Here is a 25,193-nt window from a genome sequence, read left to right as displayed (position 1 = left end):
GCGCAGGCGGTGCTAGGCCGCGGCCTTCAGGAGCCGGTAGCCCCGGGCTCTCCGCGCCTGGCGGGGGCTGCCTGGTTTTTCCCACCTCCCGAGGGCCCGGCGGGGAGGCCCAGCCGGGGAGGGTGCTGCTCTCGGGCAGTAAACGGGGGTAAGTCTGCCCGCTGCTGCCAGCCCTGCCAAGCACTGAGGCACGGCCGCCTGCCCGCAGGCAGCACGGTTCCCGTCCCCGGGGACACAGCGAGGCGAGGCAAGGGCAGTTGTCCACTTTTATTGTTCGTAAAGGTTGTCTGGATGCATAACACTGTCACAACGGCACGGAGAGCAGCGTGGCGCCGGGTGTGGGCTCTGGGGGCACCCAGCGCGCACACAGACATGCGTGGGGATGTGGGGACGGGGAGCGGCCTCCCCCCGGCCGGGCTGCGAGCCCCGGGCAGCCCCGAACCCTCCCGCCCCGCGCAGGGCCCGGCCAGGCAGGCGTCCCCGCTGTCTGGCCGAGCTCTATTTACAGTATTCACATACATTGTACCCAGCAAGTTAAATAACTACATTATTATACCACACGTCTGGGGCGGCTCTGGCAGGCTGCTAGGGTGGGGGTGTCAGTCTGATAAGGTGCATATTTAAAAAAACGAAATAAAAACAAGAACGAAGAGAGAAACCAGGTGTCCCCCCAGGGGGCTGGCGGCCGCCTCGCCGGGGTCCCACAGCACCCGGGCCCCCTGTGGCAGGGCCGGGCCGGGCAGGCAGGGGGGAGCAGCGAGGTTTTTCTTCCAACAACAGCTACGGTTTTGCGCGGGCGTCCGGAGTCAGGACGTGTGCGGTGGCCCCACGGGGACGTCTGCCAGGGCCTGGCCCTCACAGCACCTCTGTGGGCGGAGGGAGGGTGCGGCGGTGAGACCGGGGCAGCCATGGCACCACCCCGGCCCCCCGCACAGCCCCCCATCTCTCACCTGTCACCTGGGGGGGCTTGACCACAGCCTGCTTGAGGAAAGGCTCCTTGTCGCCAAAGGGGATGATGCTGCCAGGGCTGGTGCCGTGGTGGGAGAGCTCCAGCAGCTCCTGCGACCCCTCCGTGCCCGAGAAGCCATTCTCGTGCTTGCTGGGCTGTATGCCATTCACCAGGGACGCCGGGGATGCCACCTCCTTGGCTGGGGAGCTGTGGGGCAGGAGGGCTGGGGGTCAGCCAGGGCCCCGCCACCCCCCGGCCCCCCCAGCCACCCCCGCGCTCACCTTGGCTGCAGCCCCTCGCCTGCCAGGCCCTTCGGCCCCCCCGGAGTCCCCGTGCTCAACGTCTCCGTCTCAGGGAGTTCCTCCTCCTTCGGCATCGGCCCTGTACGCTTCTCGCGGCCTGGGGATGTTGGCAGAGCCCCCCTCAGCCATGGCACCAGGCAGGAGCATGGCTGGGGGGTGGAGCAGGATGGGGAAGGAGCCACGTACCTGGGACATCCTCCTGCTCGGCCGCTTTCCCATTCATCGCCTTCTTGTTCTCCTTCTTCTGCAAGAGAGGAGAGCTGTGAGGGGCAGTGGCAGCTCTGGGCAGGGCTGGGAGGGCTCTGCAGCATGCCCCATGTCCCCAGGCAGGGGGGCACAGGGGACAGGCACCCACCTTGGCATCTGCTGTGTCTGACTTGCGTGTCCTCTTCATGATCTCCTCCAGGCGCTGTGGGGCAGAGAGGGGCTCATGCATGGCCCTCGCCAGCGGGACCTGCCCTGGGTGCTGGGCAGGACCCCTTGCAGGGGCCCCCCGCACTGTGACACGTGCCCAGGGGTGCCCCCAGCCCTCACCTTCTTCCTCTCCAGCCGCTCCTGCTCCTCGCGCTGGAAATGCTTCTCCCGCTCCAGGCGCTGCCGCTCAGCCTCTTCGCGTGCCCTGGCCTCAGCCTCTTCCCTCTGCAGCACAGCGGGGCGGCAGGGATGGATGAGACAGGACAGGGACAGCGGGGACAGGCTGCCCGGGTGGCTCAGCACAGCCCTGCCCCACGTCCCCTCCCACCACCCTGAGCATTGAGGGGCTGGGCTGGACCTACCCCTGCATCCCGCTGAGGGGGGGACCACAGGAGAGCATCCCTGCCTCTCCCCTCCACCCCTGCCTTCATCGCCCATCCCACCTCTTCCTCCACACAGCCTCCCCTGCAGCCCCTTGCCCGCACACCCTGACACCCCAGACCTGTCTCTGCAGCCGCTCCATCTCCTCCCGCTCGGCCCGTGCCTTCTCCTGGGCCTCACGCTCCTCCTGTTGCCGCCGTTCCTCCTCCTGCCGCCGCGCCATGGCCTCCCTGCGGGTCTGCTCCTCCGCTGCCTGCTGCGCCCGCTCCTCCTGCAGCCGCCTGCGGGGAGGGGGCCCTCAGCAAAGTTGGGGGCTAGGGCCAGGTCCCGGGGGGGGGCAGCACCCACCTCTCCTGCTCCTCCTGCTCCCGGCGCTCCCGCTCCTCGCGCTCCCGCTGCTCGCGGGCCTGGCGCCGCTTCTCCGACAGCAGCCGGGCAGCCTCCTCCCGGTCCGTGGTGCCGGCTGGGGGTCTGCCTGGGGGGGTGGATGGTGCGGGGCCAGGGGCTGCAGGGGCCACAGGGGCTGTGGGAGCTGTGGGGTGCACGTAGTGTCAGTGCTGCTCCCACTCCCCCCAGCCCCACCACTTACCCCAGTCACTCCATACCCACCTGTTGTTGGCTCTGTGGGCACCTTGGGGGGCTCAGGGAGGGTCTGGAGGGCCGGGCCCCGCTCCTCCTCCTTCTTCTCGCGTGCCTTTGCCTGGCCCTCCTGCTCCCCCCGCTCCTCCCGGGCCCTGGCCCGCACCTTGGGAGAGGAGTGGGCGCTGCGGGGCAGGGGCGGCTTGTGGGGGGAGCCATGGGCTGGGCTGGGGGACGCCGGACGGGCTTTAGGGGTGGCAGGGGATAAGGGACGGTTCTTGGGGCCAGGGCTGCAAATGGAGTGAGAGATGGCATTAGTGGGGCTGGGGCAGCCCCCATGGTGGTGGGGCAGGGGCTAGGGACCCCACCATGGCGGCGAGTCCCTACCTGCTATCGGCTGCGGGCAGGAGCCGGGGCTGTGCCGCCGGCAGTGACTGCCGCTTCTTGAGGCTGCGCTCGCGGGACAGGGCGCTGCGCTCCTTGGCGTTCTCCCTCTCCTTCTCCTTCTTCTCCTTCTTCTTCTGCTCCGGCCAGGGAAAGACAGAGACACCATCAGCAATGGGTGCTCAGCTCAGCTGGGAGCCATGCTGTGCCCCACGGCCATGCTGGCACCAAGGGGTCCCCGCAGGAGGTGGCACTCACAGGCGAGGACTCAGTCCTGCGGCGCGGTGTCACATCGGGGCTGCTGGTGGTCCCCTTCCGCCTGTCCCAGCAGCGGTGCTGCAGGCGGTGGTTGTGGCAGGGGCTGAGGGGGCTGGCAGAGGCCGAGCGGGGGCACACGGGCACTGGGGGTATGAGGGACCATACCATCAGGACAGAGCCGGCATGACACCAGCACCAGCTCTCCGCTGGCTTCAGGCTCCCTCGTCCCAGTCCCCTGCCTGTGCCAGGGCCCGTGTGGCCCCGTGCCCCCCCGGGTGCTCACCCTGCTCCTTGCCATTCCCAGCCAGCGTCACGGCGCTCCGGCTGCGTGCCAGGAAGGACAGGGTGGGCGTCATCAGCCGGTCCACGATGCTGCTCTCCCAGGGGCTCAGCTGCAAGCTCCGGTCTGGGGAGGGAGAGGGGCTCTTTAGCACTCCCCCGTGCCCCCAGGCACCAGCCCCGGCCCCCAGCCCTGTGGCCGCCTGCCGGGGGGAGCAGCCGTGGGGTCGTGGTGAGGCCGGGGCATGTGTGTGGCCCCGGGAGTGCCCGGAGCTCAGCCGCGCTGGGGAGGGCTCCCCAGTGCCCTCATGACTGGCCAAGGCAGGACAAAGGGTTGTGTGGGTGCAGGCACAGGCGGGCAGCCAGGCACCCATGGGACGGCACTGTGGCACGATGACAACACTGTTCCCATGCCCGGCGGACACCTCAGCTGCGGTGCACCCACAGCCAGCAGCACCCGCAGCACCAGGGTGCAGTCCTGCTGGCAGCAGCCCCTTCCATCCCGGCCCCCTCCTCGTGTCCAGCACCGCTGTGCACCCTCCCCGTGCCCCTGTCCTGGTGTGGCCACCGCAGCGTGCCTTCACCCCGAGGGAGCTGTGCCAAAGTCACCGGGCTTGTGCAGGAGCCAGGCCAGGCTCATGGCACCCCAAGAACCTCAGTCCCCAGCCACGCTGCCGGCTCAGCTGGGCACGGTGATGCCACTGGCTGCCCTCCAGTGCACGTCGCTGGCACTGAACACCCCGCAGGCGCACGGGAAGCACCCGCAGAGACAGAGCCCCTCAGCCCCCCTCCACCAGGTCAGGCCAGGAACAGCCCACACTGCCGAGAGGGGATAAAACAGAGCCATGGGAGCAGCAGGGGGGACAGGGTGCTGGGTCCGGCACCGGCCCAGGGAGATGCTGCTCCCACCCGGGCAATGCCCAGAGCCCCTGGGTGCCTCTCCCCAGGCTGAGCCCCCAGTGTGGGGCTGGCAGGAGCCTCCTGCGTCATCATTGCCTGCAGCCGCCTGTGTCAGCTGCTCCGGCTATTTATACCCGGCTGGGAAAGGCGCGTACCCATCGCCAGGCAACCCCGAAACACAACAGCAGCCCCGGCGCTGGATGCATCCCTCCCTCCGGCGCGGCCAGCAGCCTCGGGCAGCTTGCCCGGGGCCAGGACGACCTCGCAGCACCCGACGCAGCACTGTGCCCGCAGCGCTCTGTGGCACCCAGCCCCGGGTGCCCATGGGGACAGGCGTCATGGCGGTGGGCACCAGCACCATGCCCAGCCCTGAGGAGGGTCTGGTGACAGGCTGCACCCGCTCTGCGGCTGCATCTGCACCCACCGGAGCTGCCCTGGGGCAGGGAACTAGAGCTCCCTGTCCTGGTTGTGGCGTCCCACGGGGCTGCCACCACCCAGCTGCTCCTCCTCCTCCTCCTCCCGGCCTGCACACAGCCTCATGGAGCCGCCGGCCGGCTCCAGCCTCCTCCCGCAAACAGCTAACGGCTTCTCCTCTCTCCGCGGGCACCATGCTGCAAGGCAGGGCCTGGGGACGGGGGACCCTGGCCTCGGGGGTCCCCAGCGCTGGGCGGGGGCCGGGCTGTGCCCCCTGCGCTGGGGCAAATGCAAAGGGCTCTTACTTCTACTGGGAGAGTTCCAGAGGGTGGCGGAGGATTTGGAGAGCCGCTTGTTGATTATAGAGTCGACGTGTTTGGGGAGGTTTACAGCGGACACCGAGCACCGGCTCGCACCTGGAGGAGGGAAAAGACACAAGGACATTAAGGTCCCGGGGCTGGGGCTGGGCCCCCCCACATGCAGCATGCATGGCCGCGCCGGGGCACTGGGGCAGGAGCGGGAGGATGCGACACGGAGACTGGGACCAGGAGATGCTGGTGTCCGAGCACATGACACATGGCACTGGCATCCGTCACGGCACGGTGCCTGAGCCCCAGGGGGTCATGCTGGGATCATGCAGGGATCTCATCCTTGGGGAGCCAGGGCGGGTCCCGGGCCCTCCCATGCTTGTCCCCCCCAAAAGCAGTCCTGGGAACTGGGTGGCCAAGGACCTCGGCAGCACCGGACAAGCGGCCAGCCTTGGGGAACAGGTCAGGGGCAACAGGTCCGGACACAGGACAATGCTCACACCGGTATCGGGTCCCTACAGCAGTGCCAGGAGGGTGCTGGTGGCCGGCAGCACCTCGATGGGGTGCCAGGACCCCTCTGTCCTGCCCAGGCTCCTCCAAAGAGAATGGCATGGGGAGGCTGCTGCCGGCAGAGGCGGCAGCCAGGAGATAGGCAAGCGAGACTGCCAGCGGCAGCGCCGGCAGCGCGTCCCTCGTGGGAAGTTGCAGGGGAAGGTGTCCTCTTGCTGGACCCTGCCGGGTGCTGCACCGCAGAAACACGGGTCTGTCCCGAAATGTGCCACAAGCCACTGCCGGGCACATGGTGCCCATACGCACATGGTGTCCCTATACACACATGGTGCCACACAGCTGGGCACACAACACCGGTACACACAGCCCCAACAGGTACATGGTGCCGGTACACACAGCCCGGCACACAACGCCCGTACACACAACCCAGCCAGGCACAGCCGGGGCTGACACAGCTGCCCCATGGCACAAGTGGGACAGATGAGCCCCAGGGGCATCATGCTTCCCTCTATGCCATCAGACACACCAGGCAGTGCCAGCGCCTGCTGGTGCAGCCCTGTCCCCTCAGCGGTCAGGGGACAGGGGAGACCTCCACACACCCAGCCCCACTGCCAAACCCCGTGGGGTGTCCCCGAGGAGCCCCCGAGGAGAGGGGCCAGCTGGGCTCAGTGCTCCTGCTCAGGCGGTGGGCACAGCTGAGTCTCCAGCCGCCGCTGCAGGGGCACAGCACGGCGAGGCACAGCATGGCCACGCACACCCAGGAGCACACACAGCCACAGTCACCCCCATGTTGGGGCTGGAGGAGCCAAGTGCTGCCCCCACCCAGCTGGGGGACAAGTGGACACGCCGCAGCACAGACTCCAACGAGAGATGGCAACAGCCTTGCCTGGCTCCACAACCCCTGCCCAGCTGCCAGAGACCTGGGCACCATGGCCGTGGTGTCCCCATGGACAGCCAGGGCTGCCAACAAGCGCGTCCCCTGTGCAGAACAGTGACCGTGACACACAGCCTCCAGCTTACACCCGGCCTGAGGGACACAGTGCCACAGGAGTGGGGTAAATCCAAGGGACCCCATCTGGCCCCGGCACAGCCCGGGATGATGGCAGCCTGACCCCACAGCAGTGCGGGGCCGAGCCGGGTTTGGGGGGTCTCGTCCTCCCTGCACAGAGCACCGCAGAGCTGTGCCCAGCCGCCCCCGCTGCCGGCAGAGCCATGGGGCTCCAGGTGTTCTCACCCAGCCCGGCACTCACCGTCCTTGTGCGCGGGAGAGCCGTGGTGCAGGGCCCCAGCCCAGGACCACCGCTGCTGCCGGATCTCTGCCCACGTCTTCTTGGCCGATCGCTGGATCGCCGCCTCGTAGCGCTCCTGCCCGAGGGAGAGGGATGGGGTGAGCCTGGGAGAACGGGGCTGGGACCGGTGGGAGCTGCCCGGCATGAGGGCACCGCAGCAATGGGGATGGTTGGAGGGGGACAGGGCAGCGATGCCCACCCTGGCCAGGGCATAAGTGCCCAAGGAGCTGGGCACCACAGAGGCTCTGCACCATGAAGGATGTGCACCGCAGAGGACGGGCATGGTGAGCAGCTCCCCAAGAGCTGCTGGAGCTAGAGGGTCTCCCCAGGGAGCGCGTTCCTGGTGTGCCACCCCGGCACCCCCCACTGCGTCTGCAATCCCCCGTCCCCACCTTGTTCTTCTCCAGCTTCTGCCTCTGCCGCTCCTCCAGGATGGCGCGGCGCTTCTCTGCCTTCAGCCGCTGCTCCTCCAGGCGCTTGCGGCGCTCCTCCAGCTGCTTCTCCCGCAGCAGCCGGGCCTTCTCCTCCTTCTCCAGCCACAGCACCCGCTTGGCAGCTGCCGGAGGGAACCAGGGCAGCGGGGTCGCACCCGAGGCACAGCCCTGGTCCCGGCGAGCCCCGCAGTCGGGATGCATGCCCGTGCCGGTGGTGCGGGGCCGAGGGCTGGCTGCGGCCAGGGCACGCTGCTGGGCTCCCCGGGCGCGCGGGGCAGGCGGCATCGCGGCCGGCCGGCAAGGGAGGGGTTTGGGCGAGGACAAAAGGGAGGCCGGGAGCCCGCCGAGCCGCGCCGCGCCGGCGAACAATGGGGGAATGAGGGTGGAAAGAGCGCGGGGACGAGGAGGCCCCATGCGCGGTGCAGGGGCCCCGCTTGCCCTCCGCCCCAAGCCGCTGCGGGGCTGCCTGCTGCTGCCTGCTGCTGCCTGCTGCTGCCTGCGTGCGGGAGAGAGCTGGGCACCGGGCTGGTGGCAGCCACACAGACAGGGGGAGCACCCATGCAGCCGGGGGGCACCCGGACCGTGTGGGGTAGCCGGGAGAGCACGGCAGTGGGCGCAGCAGTGTGCCGGGGGGGCAGCAGCGTGCCAGGGGGGGACAGAGCCGCTGGCACAGCAGCTCCTGCCCAGGCTCAGCTCATCGCTGCTAATGGGATTGCCCGTGACCCAGCAAAGCTCCTTAGCTCCTGCCTCCCCCCCCACCATCCACTTTCCCTCCCGGCGCGTGCCCGGGGGCTCCTGGGGATTCACCAGCCCCACGTCCCACCCTGTCCCCACTGTCCCCCTGCCCCGTACCCAGGTACTTGGCCCGCTCCTCGCGCCGCTCCTTCGCCTGCTTGTGCCTCGCCTGGGCTTTCTGGGCATCTGCGTTGGGGAGACACCGTCAGAGCAGCACCCGACCCCCCCCAGCCCCACTGCTGTGCTGGCACCAACTGGGCATGGAGGCATCGAGCAGCGCCTGCAGGGTGCCAGCATCCCCAGAGCCCCCCCGATCCCCTGGGCACCCACCTTGCTTGGGCCTGGGGCTGGTGGCAGGAGCTGGCGAGGCTGCAGCTGGGGCCGGGCGGTCACTCCGGGGCAGCACGTCCTTTGAGGGCCCGGCTGTGCCACCCGGGGGGCTTTTGGCATCGGAGGGGGCCCCTTCACTGGCAGCAGGGGCTGGGGGGTCACTCCCGTGGGGCAGCGTCTCTGCCGGGCAAGGGGCAGCAGCAGTGGGGATGGCCTGGCCAGCGGCGTGGGGCGATGCCTCTTCTTTGGGATGCTCCATCGCAGGTGGCCTGGGGGGCCCAGGTGGGGACCGGTCACACCAGGGGGGGACACTCTCTGCCGAGGGGGCCACAGCTGCAGGGATGGGGGAGACAGGCTGTCCTGGTGGCGTTGTGGGTGGAGGGATGGGTCGGTCACGCTGCGGGGTGCTGCTCTCGGGGGGGGCCATCACAGCTGGGGGGCAGACAGGCTGCCTGGGGGGGGTCACAGCTGCAGGGACGGGTGAGATGGTCTTTTCGGAGGGGGTGACAGCTGGAGGGACGGGCAAGACGGGCTGTCCAGAGGGGACGACGGCTGGAGGGACAGGTCGGTCCCGCTGCAGGGGGGTGCGCTCTCCCTGGAGGGCATCCCCAGGTGAGGGGAGTGGCGAGGTGGGGGGGACAACGCTGTCTCCCATCAGGGATGGTGGCTTCCCTGCAACACAAGCAGAGCAGAGCAAAAGGTCACTCAATAGAGGAGCCCAGGGCAGCCCCATCCCCCCAAACACAGCCCTCGGTAGCAAGGCCGTCCCTGGCCGCAGGGGCTGGGGACAGTCCCCATGTCCCCCAAGCGAAGGCAGTGGGACCCCCTGCTGCTGCCCCCATCTCGGGGGGCGCCCATGCCGCCCCACGCTGGGTGCCAGGCACCGGGTGCACAATGCACAGAGGGACCGGCCGGGGCTCTGCCAGGCACTGCTGCCACAAAGCCACCCTTCTTCCCCCGACAGCTGCCGCCCCGGCCCCGCCACAGGGGGATGCGGGGATGGAGACCCCCACACCGGCATGGGACCCACACGCTTCCCCGCTGCTCTCCCTGGAGGATGCGGGGCGGCTTCCGCCGGCGCTGGCGGCAGAGCCGGAGGCAGGATGGGCGCGGGCCCCGTGGCCTGACGTCACCGCTCCGGCCCATGTCCCCCAGCGCCGCGCCGTGCCACGGCCGGGCCCGTGAGCAGCCATGAACTCATGGCCCAGGAATGCACATGAGGCCACCGCCGCCAGCAAAGAGCCCCCTCCCCGCATAGGGCCCGGCCACTCGCTGCCCCGCCATGGGGCAGGCGGGGGGCACACTGCCTGCTTTGTGCCCCTCACAGGGAGCAGCCCCGGGAATTGCCACCCCCGTCCCGGCCATCCCCAGGGGAGCTGGGGACCCCAGGGGCACCCTCTGCACGCCCCAGTACTGGGGATGGAGAGGTGATGCCAGCTGCCCTGCAAAGCCACAGCATGTCCCCTGGGCAAAAGCCAATGTGCCAGGACCAGGACCACCCGTGGTGACCAGCAGTGGTGATTGCCCCCCCGGCCCCCATTAACCAGCCCTTTGCCAATGCACCTTTGGGCACGTGCCGGGATCACAGCCCTGACCCCATGCAGCGGGCAGCGCTGTCACTCCTGCCCGAGAATGATGCCCAACCCGCCTGGGGGCCGTGGGCACCCTGCTCCGGCACCGCTGGCGTGTCCCAAGCTCCGGCAGCGTGGCACGGCACGGACACCAGCAGCCAGCACTCACTGGCCCCGGCGAGCGGCTCTTGCCGCGGGTGATGTCATGCACGGCGCTCGGCCGTGTTTGCAGAGCTCTCCACAATCTTCGGCGAGGGGCAAAGTGTGGGCTCTGCAAACACGGGCCGGCGCCGCTCCTCCACCCCACGCCGGAGCCGGCCCAGCCCTGGGGCAGCCCCAGGGAAGGCACCACCAGCCCCCCCTGTGCCATGGGCATGGGTGCACCCCAGGTCTCATGGACCCCCAGCACCCACACTGGGGTGCAGCACCCACAGCAGCACCCGCCTGCCTGGGGAGGGGCTGGGGGTCCCGCTGCAGCCCCACAGCGGGACAGGGCTTGTGCCAGCAGGGTCCACCCTCCGGGGCTCCGCGGGGGACACAGCCAGCCCTGGCCCCCCCGCAGACCCATGCAGCTTTCCGGGTATTTTCTGCCGCAGGAAGCCGGCCCGTCCCCTGGCCCCGATCCTGCACATCCCTCATCCCCATCGCTGCACCCTGCAAGGCGGCCATCGTCTGATGTGTGGCCAGGAAGGTGCCAGGGCTGCAGCCAGGGATGTCCCCCACCCCATCCCCCCAAGGCTGGCCCAGATTGGCACCCACAGGCAGAGGGGCTTGGTGCCCCTGCAGGTGCCAGCCCTGAGGACAATACCCACAGTGGCATCGTGCATGTCCCAGCAGGGAGGGGTGACCCACAGGGATGACTGCGGTGGCACAACCGGGTGCTGCCTGCACAGCCATCACCTGAGCAAAAGCTTCAAGGCCAGGCTGACACCCCCGAGCAGATGGAAAACCTCCTGCAGCCCCGGACACATGGGGAGCAGTGCCGGAGGATGGCAGGTGCCTCCTTGCCATCCCATGCCACCAGGCATGGAGCCCCAGACACAGCCCTGGGCAGGGTCCGTCCCACCCTGCCGGCCAGAGGAACAGCAGCACCCGTGGCCAGCGCAGAGCCGCTGGGCACGGCCAAAACCCCCGTGCATGGCTGGGGCCAGCCCTGCCGCCATCTGTCCCTGTCGCTGCTCCAGCGCAGCAGCTGCCCTGAAACCCAACGCTGCCTGCGCCCAGGCGGCGCGGGCGTCCCCTCTCCCCCAGCCCGGGCATTCCGCAGGGGATTAGCTCCCTGGCCCCCCAGACATGCAGGCACGGCTCCCCTGCAGCCCCCAGCCTGAGCGAGCCTGCACCACCCTGGCCCCACTGCTGGCACTGGGACAGCATGGTGCCCAGCCACTGGCCGTGGCCACAGGGCAAGGTGCTGCTCCTCGACACCGTGTCACCCAGCCCACCCCAGCTCCTCTGGTGGGTCCATGTGGCACCAGCGCCCATGCCACCGAGCACCACCAGCACCTCCAGCCCGGCCCTGCCCAGTGCGGCGCTGCTCCCTGGCCAGCACATGGCTGGGGATGCTCAGCCAGGCAGAGGCAAATTCCCCGGTGCCATGAAGCGAGAGCACATCGCGGCCCCGCGGGGCGCTCCAGTCGGAAGGCTAGCAGCCCTCGTTAACCGTCCACCGCGCATCCCCGCAGGGCACTTCCCACGAGGGCGGGGGGGGGGCACCCACCACGCTTTAACCTCAGCTCCCCCCCGTCTGCCATATCCTCACGTCCCCGCTCTGTGGCTCGGCCGGGACCCACCACGGGCTGCTCCGCGTGCCGTCCCCACCCGGGGCTGGGGGCATCGCACATGGCCCACCCCGGGAGGAGAGGAGAGCAGGGCTGGCGGGTGCAGCAGAGCCGATCAGTGGCTGCTGCAAAGCCACCCGAAGGGGCTGGTGTCACAGCACCCAGCCAGCAGTCCCCTGCCACCCTGGCCATTGCACAAGTCCCTGTGATGCTCAGGGATGAGGTCCCAAGGGGAACCCCAACCCCAAGAGCCACTGCTGGCTCTGCAGGGCTGCTCCCCAAGGGGACACCCACACATCCAGTGCACCCTCGGGTCCTTCCTGGTGCGGCTGCCTCCCCCCACCTCAATGGCAGTGCCAGAGGACGGGGAGAGATGGGTCCCCAGGGCCTCTCCTTGTCGCCAACAGGTCCCGGTGCTGAGCGGGGAAGCAGCTGCGGCCCCGAGGCCGGGATTGTGCTGTGGGTGCTGATGTCTGGCAGGGAGAGCAGCTGCCCGAGGCCCCCGCAGTGCTGCGGGGAGCACAGGAGTGCCGTGGGGTGCTCAAAGCCCTGGGGGTGCTCGGAGCCCCGGCACTGCCCCCAGTCCCACCCCACCTCGCCACGTCTCAGATGTGCTTCACAGCTGAACCCTGCCCGGTCCCACCCTGCTCCTGGGATTCCCCCGCGCTGCAGCACCCCTGACACCTGGATGACAGGGACAGTGAGCAAGCAGCCCCGGCACAGCCCCGGCATGTCCTGGCCATGGGTGCAGCACTGACGCACACCCTCACCCTGGCTCACATGCATGGGCATGGAGACGCAGGCGATACACAAACCCCCAGCAGCCCCACGGGTGGCCAGTGCCACTCTGGCAGCCACCGATGGCAATGATACCCCTGTCCCCTGTTAGGGGGGATCCCGTGGTGCTGCTCCCCACAGCCACCCGGAGCCTGGCCCCGGGCAGCACGGGTGCTGTAGCCCGAGGCTGGCTCCTCTCCCCATCGGCTCGGAGCCAGCGAAATGCAGCCGGCAGCGTCGGGGCAGGTCAGGCATCGTCCCAGGGTGCCCCACGCGCTGCCCGCAGCCCCGCTTCGGGGACGGCCTCCAGGGCCAGGCCACAGCAGGGCAGGAGGGGGGCAGGCAGCAGCGCAGCCGGGAGGGCACAGCCGGATGCCCGCGGTGGGTGCCAGGCAGGAGGAATGGGCACAGCAAGGCATTGCCCACCCTCTGGGGCCATGCTGCCTTTGCGCCCACTCCTGGCAGGGCTGCTTTGGGAGGGGGCTGCACTGTTCAGCCCCCCCCAGCACAGAGGATCAGCCCCCCTTCCCGGGGTCTATACCCCAGCAAGGCAGCAAGACAGGGGGGCGTGGGGGCAGCCATGGGGGAACAGCGCTGGCCCCCGGCAGAGGCCGCCGAACTCCTGAGGCTCCGCACCCGGCCGGTGGTGACGTGCCAAGCCAAAGAGCAACAAGAGGAACTTGGGAGATGGGATCTCGTGGCCAGAGAGGGGCCAGAGCCGGGGGGGTTTCCAGGGTTTAAAATACACGCGGAGGAAAGAGCCTGAGCCACTGCACCACCCCGGCACCCCCACAGCAAACTCTCTGTTTGGCTGCGGTCACGGCACAGCCCCACACAGCGCGAGGGCAGGGGTAGGCAGCACCTGCCTGCCATCCATCTGGGCAGCGGTGACAAGAGGTGCCCTCGTCCTTGGGGCGACCCGTGCGGAGCCACCAGTGCCGAGGGCAGCCGGCCCAGCCACGCTCCCAAAAACCTGTCTGCTAGCATCACACTGGGAAAACAGAAGCCTGGCTTGAAGGCAGGGCACGGGGCTCCGCACCTGCTGGGATCCAGCCTCTCAGGGAGCCGGGGCTCAGCACCTCCAAAAAAATGGACCCTGAGCCTGACAACGCGGATGCGGGCACCTACCAGGGCTGGGGCCGTGCAGGATCCGGCTCCGCTCCCGGCCGGCTGCCTGTTCTGTCCCTGCTCGGAGCCCTCCGACCAGCAAGAGCTGCGCTAACTATTTTGGACATGGCACCACGGGACTGTCACATCATCACTCCGCACGTCGCGTCACGTTGCTCTGATGGTTTCGCAGCAGCAGCTCTGCTGGCATCCCTGCGCTGGGAGAGCTCCCGAGCTGCCTGCTCCCAAACACAGGCGCTGGCTGGCACCCAGCGCGCCCTGCACCCTCCCTCTCCGCCGTGCAGGAGGGAGAAGGGCTGGAGAAGCTGGGAGAAACCCAGATAAGAACAAACCCTTGCCTGCTCTCTGCCTTGGTCCTTGTCCCTCTGCCCACCCATGGGGCAGCATCCCACCCAGGTGGCTCTGCAGGGCCGAATCTTGCCCCATCTGCCCTCCATGGGCTTCTGCCTCCCTAGTGCCACCGGCTCCTCCACACCATGGTGGGTCCTGCTCCCTGGAGTGCAACCCTGGCCCCGATGGCAGCCAGGACACGGCACACCGAGGGGACCGGGGGCTCTGACCCATGCTGGGCAGCAAGATGGGGAGCTGCCTGGGCTGCCTGGCCATGGGAGTCTCCCAACTGAGAAGGATTGGGGATGCACCCGGAGCAGGACGTGCTGCAGAGCCACCCACGCTCCCCTGCTGCGGTCCTCTGCTCCCCATGGAGCAGCAAATGTCTCCCCACACCGGGGAATCCAAGAGCCTGGGGGGCGCGGGGGGCCCGGCCGGCCGCAGGGGAGGCCAGCGTGGCCGGGAGCGGGCAGCCCCCTCCCCGGGCACCGGGGCCCAGCCGAGCGGGAAGGCTGCGGAGGCGGCGAGCGGGACACAGACAATATGTCCGCAGCGCAGGACGCGCCGCTCGGGCAGCGCGGCCGGTTTGTTCGGGAGCTGCCGGTGAAGGGCAAGCGGCACCTCGGCGTTGCCGGCAGCGGGGCGGCCATCCCTCCCCGGGCCCTGGCGGTGAATCACGGCGGACGGCGGGCACCGGGGCCGGGGGGGGGGGACGGGGGACGGGGGAGGGGAACTGCCTCTCCTCTTCCTCCATCGGTGGGAAGCGGCTCCGCCGAGCCCTGCTTAGTCACAGCCCCGCGCCGAGCGCTTGGCTGGAGCCCTGCGGGGAAGAGCCAAAACAAACCCGCGGCTCGGCCCCGCCGGCCGCCGCCCGCCCCGGTTTGCCGAGCCGGGAACCGACGGCAGAGTTCATCCCGGGGCAGCGCCGGGACCGGCCGGGCTGGGACATCCCTCCCCCCCCCAAGTCCCCACGACGGGGGGGCAACGCCTGCACCCCTCCACCCGCCGGCCCCCACCTCCGCTCGCCCCTCGGCCGAGGCGGCCGGCAGCGGGACGGGCCGTGACCCCGGCACAACCGGGGGTGTCCCCGGCCCCGCCGCCGCCCCCGCCGCGCCGGGACCCGGCACCGCATGCGGCAGCGGGGCCCTGCCCGCCGGAACCCCCGGCAGCGGCGCTTGGCGGGGGGGGGGGGGCTCGGGGCCAGGCCGGCATCGCCCAGCGGCTGGCGGGGAAGAAGCAGCGCAAGGGCAAGCGCCGCCGCCCCGGACCCCCCCCCGGCCATGGCGGGGCCGCCCCCGAGAGGGCTCCCCAAGGGCAGTTCCCCCGCACCCTCCGGCGGCGGCGGCGGGGCCGGGGGCTGCGCGGCTCCGTCCCACCCCAAGATGGAGGGGCCGTGCCGGGGCTTTGTCCCTCCTGGGAAGAACCACCCCCCCCCGGCCCCGGCAGCGCGTCCCCCCGGCTCCTCCACCGCCTCCCCGGGCCCCCGCCCCACCTCTGCCGCCCGAGCGGCTCCGCGGGCGGCCCCGCCGCATCCCCCGGGCCCGGCCGCCGCGGCATCCCCGCCGGCATCGCCCACGGCCGGGTCCCGCATCCCCACGGCGGGGTCCCGCTCCCCCCACGGCCGAACCCCGCTCCCCTACGCCCGGCTCCCGCCTCCCCCATGGCCGCATCCTGCACCCCGGCTCCGGCGCGGCCCCGCCGTACGGGAAGGGGCCTGGGCGCCCGCCGGTGCCGGAGCCGGTGCCGGGGCCGGTCCCCGCCGCGGAGCCTTACCCTGGGCCGGCTGGGGCTGGGGCTGCGGCTCCCGCCCGGCGCGGCTCCTCTCCATGGCGTGGCGGGGAGGCGCAGAGGGCTGGCCGAGCCGTGCCGTGCCGAGCCGCGCCGCCCCGCTCCCCCCGGCCCGGCGGGGGAGGACGCACGGCGCTCCCCGCCCCGGCCCCGGCCGCGCATCCCGCCCGGCCCCGCGGCCCCGGGCTGGGGGGGAGCGGGCAGGCCGGGGATGCTCTGCCCGGGATCGCCTCCCCCCCGGCCCAAACGCGGCCCCGCAGCCCCCGCCCGGCCCCGCGCCTCTCCCCAGGCCTCCCACCTCGGGGTCTTGGCCGCCCTCCCGCAGCCGGGGCTGGGACCCCGCGTCCATCACTCCGGCCTCAGGCCTGCCCTGCTGCTCGTCCCGCACTGCCCAGCATCACCCAGCCTTGCTCGGGCACTGACCCGTCTCCAGCCCCTCTTCTCCCACATTTTGGGACTTGCGCCCACCCTTCCCACTCCCTACATTTTACGATGCTCTGGTCACCTGCAAAGCGCTGCCCCTGCAGCAGACACCCCCCGAATCCCCCGTGGCCAGACCCACGGCCAGCACCACTCAGATCAACACCCCAAAGAGACATCAATTTCCCGTCCCAGATCCCACCTTGGCTGCTCGCGAGGCCTTGAAGCTGCTTCCCCCACCACCCACCCGTCGCACGTGAGCCTTAGTCACTGCCAGCAGCCGCCCCCCGCTCCCGGGGGCGAGGGCTTTGCCGCCGCACATCCCACCCTGCCTCGATAACGTGCAGATAACGAGAGGCCTCCCCCGCTCCCCGGACAGGAGCAGAGGCCTCGGCTCAGCCCCACACGGGGGTGAAACTCCTCTTGGCCTTGCAAGAAGCAGGGGTGGGCCAGGACCACCTGGTCCCACTGTGGCAGGACATCTGAGGGCAGGGGACACGTAGGCAGCAGCAGCCCGGGGGAAAGCACGGCTTAGGGCTTTGCAGGCCCAGCAGGAGCAAGGGACACGTGCCCATCCACTGCATGGCCAGCCTGACCGGAGGACCCCGGTGTTGTGCCTGTCTCTGGGTTCATGGGGACGTGCTGATGAACAGATACAGTTTTCTGCAGGCAGCGCCCATCAGAGATGCCTGTTTTGGGGATGACATCACTTCAGGGCCAGGAGATCTGCCACCCATCCTCCCTCGCCTACCAGGCAAACAGGTTTCCCGAAATCCCAGCCCTGTCCTCCGGAAGCGGGTTCCTCTGACTCAAGGGACAGGGAGCGGACAGGAGGGCTCCCCAGCAGACGGGGCGGCCCCGCTCTGTGCCGCTGCAGGGTGGCTGTACACCCCAAACCACCTCAAACCACCCCAAATGCCCCAGAGCCCCACGCTGTGGCTGAGCTGTCGCCTTCCTGCAGCCCCTGGCCCCCGGCCCCACCGCCTGCCAGCTGCTTGCCCGGCTCAGCCGGAGCAGAGGCTTCCCCGAAACTCCCGGCAGCCTCACCCGCCGGCTGACTCCCTGCCGGGGAATGCTGCGTGGCCAAGCCAAGGCTCCAGGAGCTGTGCAGCCCCGGGGGGGGGATGGCAGGGGACAGGAGTGCACGTGGTGCTGGTGCGTGTCCCAGTGAACCCACAAAGACAGGGGACGCCCCAGGACAGGGAAGGGGAACAGCCCTGCTTGCACGTCTGCATGGCTCAGACTCTGAGGGGGCTGTGGCAGCCCCACACCCCTCGTTTCCATGGCACACAAGGGACCTGGCAGAGCAGGGCTGGGGCCGCCCCGTGACCAGCTCTGAGGGTGCCAGTGGGTGGCTTCCAAAGCCCCTTTGCCCGGCGAGGCCATGGCCCTGTGGGTCCTGGTGGGGCGAGCAGGGGGCCCAGCACAGCATCACCCAGAGCAGACAAGCATCTCAGGGCTCCAGGACAGCCTGGCACCGGGTCCAGCGGTACCCGGCGTCCATCTCCCCACCACGGGGCCAGCCCGGAGCGGGGGGCACAGTGTGGAAGGGGCAATCACGGGTGTACATGGCCTGCGGCTGTGCAATTCCAGCGTGGGCAGCGATGCAGAGGGCTCCTGGCCGCTGTGCCAGCCTGAGTCGATGGGCTTATACAACAATCAGAGCACGGATCGATCACCCCGCTGCAGGCAGAGAGCGCCCTGCTGCGTTGGGGTTCCTGGGTCCAGCCCCCCCCCGTTCCCACCGTGCTGGGAACAGCCGCCTGCCCTGCGCTGATGGAAAATCCGATGAGCTCATGACGAGCGTGCTGCCCGGCGCCAGCAGCTGCACGCCCGAGTTCCCCATGCTCCTCAGCCCCTCGGTGCATAGTGCAACACTGCCATGGCTCCCTCGGGCCGGCCTGGGGAGGGGGCTGCACCCAGTGGGCTGGGGCCCCGCCCCAGCTTCAGCCCCCCCCGCAGCTTGCCCAGCCCCTCGGCCTGATGCTGCCTGCAAGGAGCCAAGGGGGTGCTGAGCACCCAAAAATCGAAGGACAATTACAGCTGCGGCTCAGCCGCTGCCCTGACGCTGCCGAGGCTGCGTGCAAAAGGGATGAGGATGGCAAACAAACCCCACTGACATCTCTGGGCAAAGTGCTGTGGGGGACACCCCATCCCACCCACTCCCCACACCTCACCCCACACATCCCTCCTCTGGCCCCAGGCCTTTGACCCCATCCCAGGCTGCTCCCACCCTGCTGCTCTGCACGGGGCTGTTTCGGGGCAGGTACCGTGGCCATGAGGGCTGATGTGAACCCCTGCCCCCAAAATGCTCCAGCTGAACCCCACTAACTCTGGGATACTGACATGGCAGGAACCCGAGGGTGAGGGTCTGTCCCTGCACCCTGTCCCAGATCAGATGGGTGCAGTATCAGCCCGTCCCCGGCACTGTGCCAGGGCAGCCACTAGCCCCCAAGCATCTTGCTGTGGGGCTGGCATCATGGCTGGCCACAAAGCCCCATTGCTGCAAGACAATCCCTGTGGGTGCAGGTGACAAATAGGCCAGCGATGGGCTGAGCCCTGCCCTGCCCTGCCGCAGCCCTCACTTGCTTTGTAATTATCCCAGGCCACATCTGTAATTAGTGCCCTGATGTCATGGTGTCAGGCCTGGGCAGCCCCACACGCTCCCCATCAACCCCACCTCGGCCTCTGGGCCCTCCAACGCCGTCCCGAGGAGCTCCTGCCTGGCTCCGGCTCCCCATTGCTGCTGGACCCTGTCCCAACGGGTGCCCCACGGCACCCGAGCTGCTGTAGGGCCGGATCCATCCCTCTGGCTGGTGCAGGGCTTGGCTGTTCCCACTGCTGCATCCCTGTCCCCTGCCCGCTCCTCGCCATGCTGGCCCTGCCGCTGGCTGCACGGCTGCCACCCTCCGGGGAACAAATCCTGACTGGGCAGGAGAGGGGCCAGCCCCTGCCCTCCCGAGCCCCCCAGGCTGGAGACAAAGGCATTGCTGCTGGACCCCCACCCTCTCGGCATGGGAATGCGCTGGATCGGCCACGGCAGATATAAATAGAGCAGGAGGCGCAGGCGTGCACCGGCCGGGGCACGTGTGGGTCTGAGCAGCCGCTGCCCGATGGCCAGCATAGGGCTCGGGCAGGGTGTGGGGCTGCAGAGGCACCCCAGGGGGGGACAGGGATGGGGAGGAGGGTGAAAGCCCCGGGCAGGGCAGGGGCACTGCCATCCTGCTGTGGGGACGCTCCTAGCCCTGTGCTGGGGGGACACAAGGAGAGTCCCCACACAGCCGCCACGGAGCAGCACCCAGCACTTTATTGTGAGTGGGACAATCACGCTTCCTGCAGTACGTGGGACCCCCAGCACCCCGGGCTGCACCCCACGGTCACCCCCACCTCTAGCACCTGCTCAGGGGCTGGGCTGCGCCGGTGACGGTGAACCGCGCGCTCAGCACCTCCGAGGGTGCCTGCGTCTGCTGGCCCGGCTGCTGCCCGCCGGCAAAGAGGGTGAAGGTGCCGGGTTCGAGGCGCCAGTCCTGTGCCCAGACGGCACGCTGCTCCGCCACCACCTGGAAGGACAGCTTGGTCTCCCGGCCGGCTGGCACGGCCACGCGGCGGAACGCCACCAGCTGCCAGCGGGGCACCGGCACGGATGACTGCTCCCACCGCAGGTACAGCTGCACCACCTGCCCGGAGGGACAGGAATCAGCGCTGAAGGGACCCCCTAGCTGCCCCCCTGGCAGGGGGGACCCCGGGGGAGACCTCGGCTGCCTCCGTACTCCCTACAGCCACACCAGTGTGGAGCAGCCGTGCTCACCTCCTCGCCATCCCGCTGCCCCGTGTTCGCCAGCACCACTGACACGGAGAGGTTGGCACAGATGGGCAGCACCGGGGGGTTCAGCACCAGGTCCCGGTACTGGAAGGTGGTGTAGGACAGCCCATAGCCAAAGGGGAAGAGCGGGGGCTCCTGCCCGTAGTACCGGTACGTCCGCCCCTCCATGGTGTAGTTCTCCATCGGTGGCACCTGCGGGACGGGGGGCCGGTGGAGTGGGGCAGGGCTGGGTGGGCACGGTTAAGCATCAGCCCTGCATCCCATGGCTCCCCTAGCCACTGAGGGCTACGGGTGCCGTTGCCTGCCCTGGCCTTACCTGGTGCATGCCTGCGGGCCACGTGGCTGGTAGTTTGCCAGCTGGGTTGGCCCCCGTCTCGCCCAGCAGAACCCTAGCGATGGCGAGGCCGGTGGCCTGGGCAGGGAAGAAGCAGGCCAGGATGGCCCCCACGCCCTCGTGTGCCTGCGCCCAGCTCACATCCAGGGGCCCCGCGTTGAACAGCAGCAGGATGACGGGGTGCCCGGCGGCTGCAGGGAGACGGCTGTCACCAAGAGCCCTGCACCAGTGCTGCTGGGACGGCTCTGGGGTGCCCCATGGATGAGGAATGCCCGGGGGGGTTGTGGTTCCCCTCCCTGTGCCGCAGCCCATCACCACCCCCTCTGGGCTGGCCCCAACCCACAGGACCCCACAGCCAGCCCCCAGGTGCCCATGTGCTGCCCTGGCTGGGAACCCAAGCCCCCCCAGAGTCCCTACCCGCCTGCACAGCATCCTGCAGCAGCTCCAGCTGGTGGCCCGGCAGGGACAGGTCCCTCCGGTCCTTCGCCTCCGTCTCCACATCCGCCCCTGCATGGGGACAGCCAAGGGACAGTCCCTTACACCCCACCCAGGCACCGCAGACGGGTGCGGTAGAGGGGCACTGACTGCCTCGGGGGGCCGATGGGGACCCATTCCTCCCCTGGAGCTGCCCAGGCTCTGGGGTACTCCCCGTCCCCAGGCCGTGCCCACCCAGGGCTCTTCCCGCTCCCACCTACCTGTCCCCAGGCAGACCACCACCATGTCGGCTGCCCCCACCACAGCCGCCACCTCTGCCCGCGAGTACTGCTGGCACCGCGGCTCCCGGCAGCCCGCCGCGAAGCTGACATTGGCCGGCAGCGTCTCCAGCCCTCTCCTGTTCCGGGGAAAGCAGAGGGCACGGGAGCTGCTGTGTGCCCCAGGGTCGGGGTGCCTTGGGGAACCCCCCCTTGCCCTGACCCCCAGCAAAGGGTCGAGCGGCTGCAGCAGCAGCACCGGGCAGTGCCCATGGCTGGGGACGGCCGGCAGCACCGCGCTGTCTCACCGGGGAGTGTAGATGTACCGCGGCTCCGGCACCGGCGCGTAGTCCCCAAACAGCACCCGGGAGTTGTCGGCAAAGGGACCCACCACCTGCAGAGGGCAGAGGGGTGAGGGTGGGCACCGGCAGCACTGTGCCATGCAGCCTGCGGCTCTCCAAAGGAGGGGACCCCTGCGTGCCCAGGGTATGGAGCCAGCAGCCCCCGGGTCACCGTGTCCCCCTGCCGCTTCCGTTCGCGGTGCTCACCGCGAGGCGTTTGCCTGGCAGGTCCTGGGCCCGGAGGGGCAGCGTTCCCCGCACGTTCTTCAGCAGCACGAAGCTCTTGACAGCAGCTTCCAGGGAGAGGTTGCGGTGCTCGGGGCTCTGCACCACGCTCAGGTCCAGGGCACTATAGGGGTTCATGGCCGGGGGGTCGAACTCCCCCAGCCGCATCCGCGTGTAGAAGAGAGGCCGGACCCGGTCTTGCAGCATCTGCAAAGACCCCAGCACCCAAACCTCGGTGGTGCTTGTCAGGTGGCAACCAGGGCTCCCTGCCCGTGCCCCCAGCCCCGCTGCCCCCCAGTCACCTGCAGTGTGATGTTGCCCGTGGCCAGAGCCTGGGGGATGTGCATGAAGACGTTGTTCCTCATGCCGTAGGAGAGCTCCAGGTTGCAGCCAGCGTTCATGGAGGCTGCCGTGCCGGAGAGAAGGGAAACCGCCTGTCACGGCTGCCTGGTGCCCAGGAACCCCGCGCCCATCCCGCCAGCTCACCAACCGCCGTCTCCAGGAAGGTGCGGGTGTAGTGGTGGCCCAGCATGATGAGCTCCAGGGCCCCCTCGTCGCTCACCACGTAGCCCTCAAATCCCCACTCCCCGCGCAGGATGTCCGTCAGCAGCTTTTTGTTGGCGCAGGCAGGAACGCCGTTGATCCTGTGGGAGAGGGCATGGGGCAGCCCACCCGCCCGGCCACCAGCCACCCCGCAGGCAGCCCCCGCTGTGCTCGGTACCTGTTGTAGCTGCACATGAAGCTGTAGGAGCCGGCGCGCACGCACGCCTGGAACTGGGGCAGGAAGGTGGTGCGCAGGTCCCGCTCCAGCACCTGTGAGCGTGGCAGCAGACAGGGCTCAGTGCCCGGGGGAGCCACCAGCCGTCCCATGGCCCTGCCACACTCACCTTGGCATCAAAGCTCAGCCGGGAGACGGGGATGTTCTCGGGGCCCCCGTGCACACTGAAGTGCTTGCAGCCGGCGCTGGCCTTGATGTAGCGGGGGTGCTGGCCCTGCAGCCCCTGCACGAAGCTGCGGGCCAGCTCCCCGCTCAGGAACGGGTCCTCCCCATAGGTCTCCTGGCCAAGGTGCAGGCAGGTCACTGCTGGGACCCCCAGCCCTGCACCCCCACAGCCAGCGCCCTGGAGAGCTGCTGCCACCCTCCAGCCGGCCACCCACAGTCCTGCGTGGGCCCCTCCAGTGCCGGCACCTGGTTCCTGCCCCACAGCGGGTGCCTCATGATGTTCAGGACGGGGCTGAAGCAGCTGAGCCCGGTGTGGTCACCGTAGTGGCCGGTGGCGGTGAAGTCATTGTGCTTGGCTCTCACCTCGGTGGCAGTGGCGTTGGCCACCCGGTAGATGAGCTCGGGGCTGTGGGAGGGGTGTGCAGGGGTCAGGGCACAAGGAGGGGTCCGTTCTGCGGGGCCAAGTCCCACGTTCACGGATGCCCCGTCCCGTGGGGGTCCATCCCCGGTGCATCCCCGGGGGGGCCGTCCCCGGTGCCCGTACCTGAAGGCGGCGGCGAGCCCCAGCGCCTGGGGGAAAGCCGTGGCCCAGCCGGGCGCCTCCGCGTCGCCCCGCAAGCACTCGGTGTTCCAGTTGTAGGGCGCGATGCCCAGCCGCGGGATCGGGGGCGCGGGGCCGTTCCCCATCGCGCCCCCCCTCGCCACCTGCGGGCCAGCGGCGCTGAGCGAAGGGGGATCCCGGGGGGGTCCCGGGGCCGCCCCCGCCGCCCCCTCACCTGCAGCACCAGCTCGGCGGGGCTCAGCCGGCCCAGCAGGTCGTCGAGGCGGCGGTGCCAGGGCAGGGCCGGGTCCTGGAAGGGGAAGGAGAAGGCGAACGGCTGCGCCCGCCCCGGCCCGGCGCCCACCCCCGCGCACAGCAGCAGCACGGCGGCGGCCCGGAGCCCCGCCAGCCCCGCCACCGCCGCTCCCGGGGCCGCCGAGCGCCGCCGGGCGGGCGGGGGGGCGGCTCGGCGCGGCATGGAACGGCTGGGCACGGCTCGGTTCCCGGGATCGACCCGACCCGCAGCTCCGAGGCCACGGGCGATGGGCGCAGGGGGGCGGGACGGGACGGGGCGGGACGCGCTGCAGCTCCGTCCCGCGCCCCACCGGACGGGGCGGAGCGGGGCGGGACGGCACCGGGGATCCCGGGCCTGGGAGTCCCGGGTCGGGGGATGCTGGTGCCGGAGGTCCCGGGGCAGGGAAGCTGTGGATGCCTCCTCCCTGGAGACCAAGACCGAGAATTCAAGACCAGGTTGGACGGGGCTTTGAGCCACCCGGTCTGGTGGAAGGTGTTGGAACCAGATGAGCTTTAAGGTCCTTTCCAACCCAAACCCTTCTGGGATTCTGTGGCCATTTGCCCGCCGGGGCTGGGAGCAGGAGGGGGCCCGGCGCCCCCAGGCTGCTCCCTGCGCTTTAGGGCTGGGAGATGGGGGAACACAGACACCTCAGCCTCTCGCTGGCACCGCATCCAGCTCCTGCCGGGGATGGCGGTGACGCTGGCAGTTCCCCAGCCTGGATCGACCATGCCAGGAGCTGGTATCAGGCCTAGAGGCTCGCAGCCCGCCAGCAGCCCAGCGAGCACGGCCCAGGCTGTCCTGGGGACGTAGCCATGTAAGGCAATGCCAGCAGGTCGGCCGCAGCCGGCAAGAGCCTGGCTGGCCCCCATGCTCCCGGCACTGCTGCTCGGCGGTGACAGCGAGCGATCACCCAGCTGCTGGATTCCTGAGCAGCCGGCGGGGAGTGGTGGGGTCCCCACTAAGGGCTCCCTCCACACTCAGAGCCCATCCTCCATTGCACCACCCTGGCTGGAGCCACCCCTGAGTGTGGGTCAGCAACCAGGACTCACTCAGCGACACGTCTAGGATAGAGACATCACCGAATAAATAAATAACCACCAGGCAGCGTCCATCTGGGAGCAGAGGCTGGTGCTCAGGGGGCCGCGCTGGCTGGAGAGGGTCGGTGGGGCTCAGTTGCTCCAGTAAATATTTACTGCAGCTGGATAGAGCCCTGCGCTGGGCTGGTTTCTGTGACACCCCTGCCCTCAGCTGCGTTTCCCCACTGCTGTCCTTGTTTCTCACGTGCGCCAAGTGTGCAAACCCTGTGCCCAGTGGCCCCCGTTCCCACCCCACGCTGGTCCTGCCCCGCTAGCCCTGGGCTCGCTCCGTCCGCCCCAGGGGACACTGGCTGCCCTTGCCCCAGAAGCCAGTTTCTGCCAAGACATGGGGGCCAGCGGCCGGGCAGGGACGGGGCAGCGGGACCAGAGGGAGAGGCCCATCCCCGGGGGTGCCCACGGCCGGGCTGGACGGGGCTTTGAGCAACCGGGTCTGGTGGTCGGTGTTCCTGCCCGGGGCGGGGGGTGGGACTGGATGGGCTTTAAGGTCCCTTCCAACCCGAATCGCTCCATGACTCTATCCCTTCTTCATCCAGCAAAACCCCTCGCAGCCACCAGCGGGGCTGGGGGCCCCCTGCAGGCCCTGCCGGCCGCCCGGCCCTGCCCGGGGACCGGTCACGCGACCAGCACCGCAGTCGCCGCCGCGA

The 25,193-nt window shown here is 69.8% G+C and overlaps 2 protein-coding genes across 2 annotated transcripts; both read right to left on the bottom strand.

Annotated features, from left to right (window-relative positions):
* Positions 1 to 249: 249 nt before the first annotated feature.
* On the bottom strand, positions 250 to 16,000 carry MAP7D1 (MAP7 domain containing 1). Its single transcript, XM_074161850.1, is given in 19 exon segments — positions 250 to 866; positions 951 to 1,156; positions 1,231 to 1,348; positions 1,438 to 1,495; positions 1,607 to 1,660; positions 1,786 to 1,890; positions 2,168 to 2,327; positions 2,395 to 2,578; positions 2,656 to 2,915; positions 3,013 to 3,146; positions 3,268 to 3,410; positions 3,551 to 3,673; positions 5,166 to 5,276; positions 6,929 to 7,043; positions 7,360 to 7,523; positions 8,254 to 8,322; positions 8,467 to 9,138; positions 15,824 to 15,925; positions 15,928 to 16,000. Coding segments are annotated over 19 exon segments (2,862 nt in total). The 3' UTR covers positions 250 to 855.
* A 3,542-nt stretch (positions 16,001 to 19,542) lies between these two features.
* Positions 19,543 to 23,635, bottom strand: LOC141474130 (uncharacterized). Its single transcript, XM_074161851.1, has 14 exons — positions 23,393 to 23,635; positions 23,161 to 23,321; positions 22,863 to 23,022; positions 22,561 to 22,731; positions 22,395 to 22,486; positions 22,160 to 22,317; positions 21,976 to 22,079; positions 21,656 to 21,880; positions 21,416 to 21,501; positions 21,111 to 21,247; positions 20,833 to 20,922; positions 20,398 to 20,606; positions 20,067 to 20,273; positions 19,543 to 19,935 (listed from the first exon to the last, which is right to left on the bottom strand). Exons 1-14 carry the CDS (start codon positions 23,633 to 23,635, stop codon positions 19,648 to 19,650), a joined length of 2,331 nt encoding a protein of 776 aa, XP_074017952.1. The 3' UTR covers positions 19,543 to 19,647.
* Positions 23,636 to 25,193: the final 1,558 nt, after the last annotated feature.

Source organism: Numenius arquata, chromosome 21, assembly GCF_964106895.1.
Source record: "Numenius arquata chromosome 21, bNumArq3.hap1.1, whole genome shotgun sequence".
Classification (NCBI taxonomy): Eukaryota; Metazoa; Chordata; class Aves; order Charadriiformes; family Scolopacidae; genus Numenius; species Numenius arquata.
The sequence above is the reverse complement of the archived record's forward strand: the minus strand, read 5'-3'. Positions and strand labels throughout refer to the sequence as shown.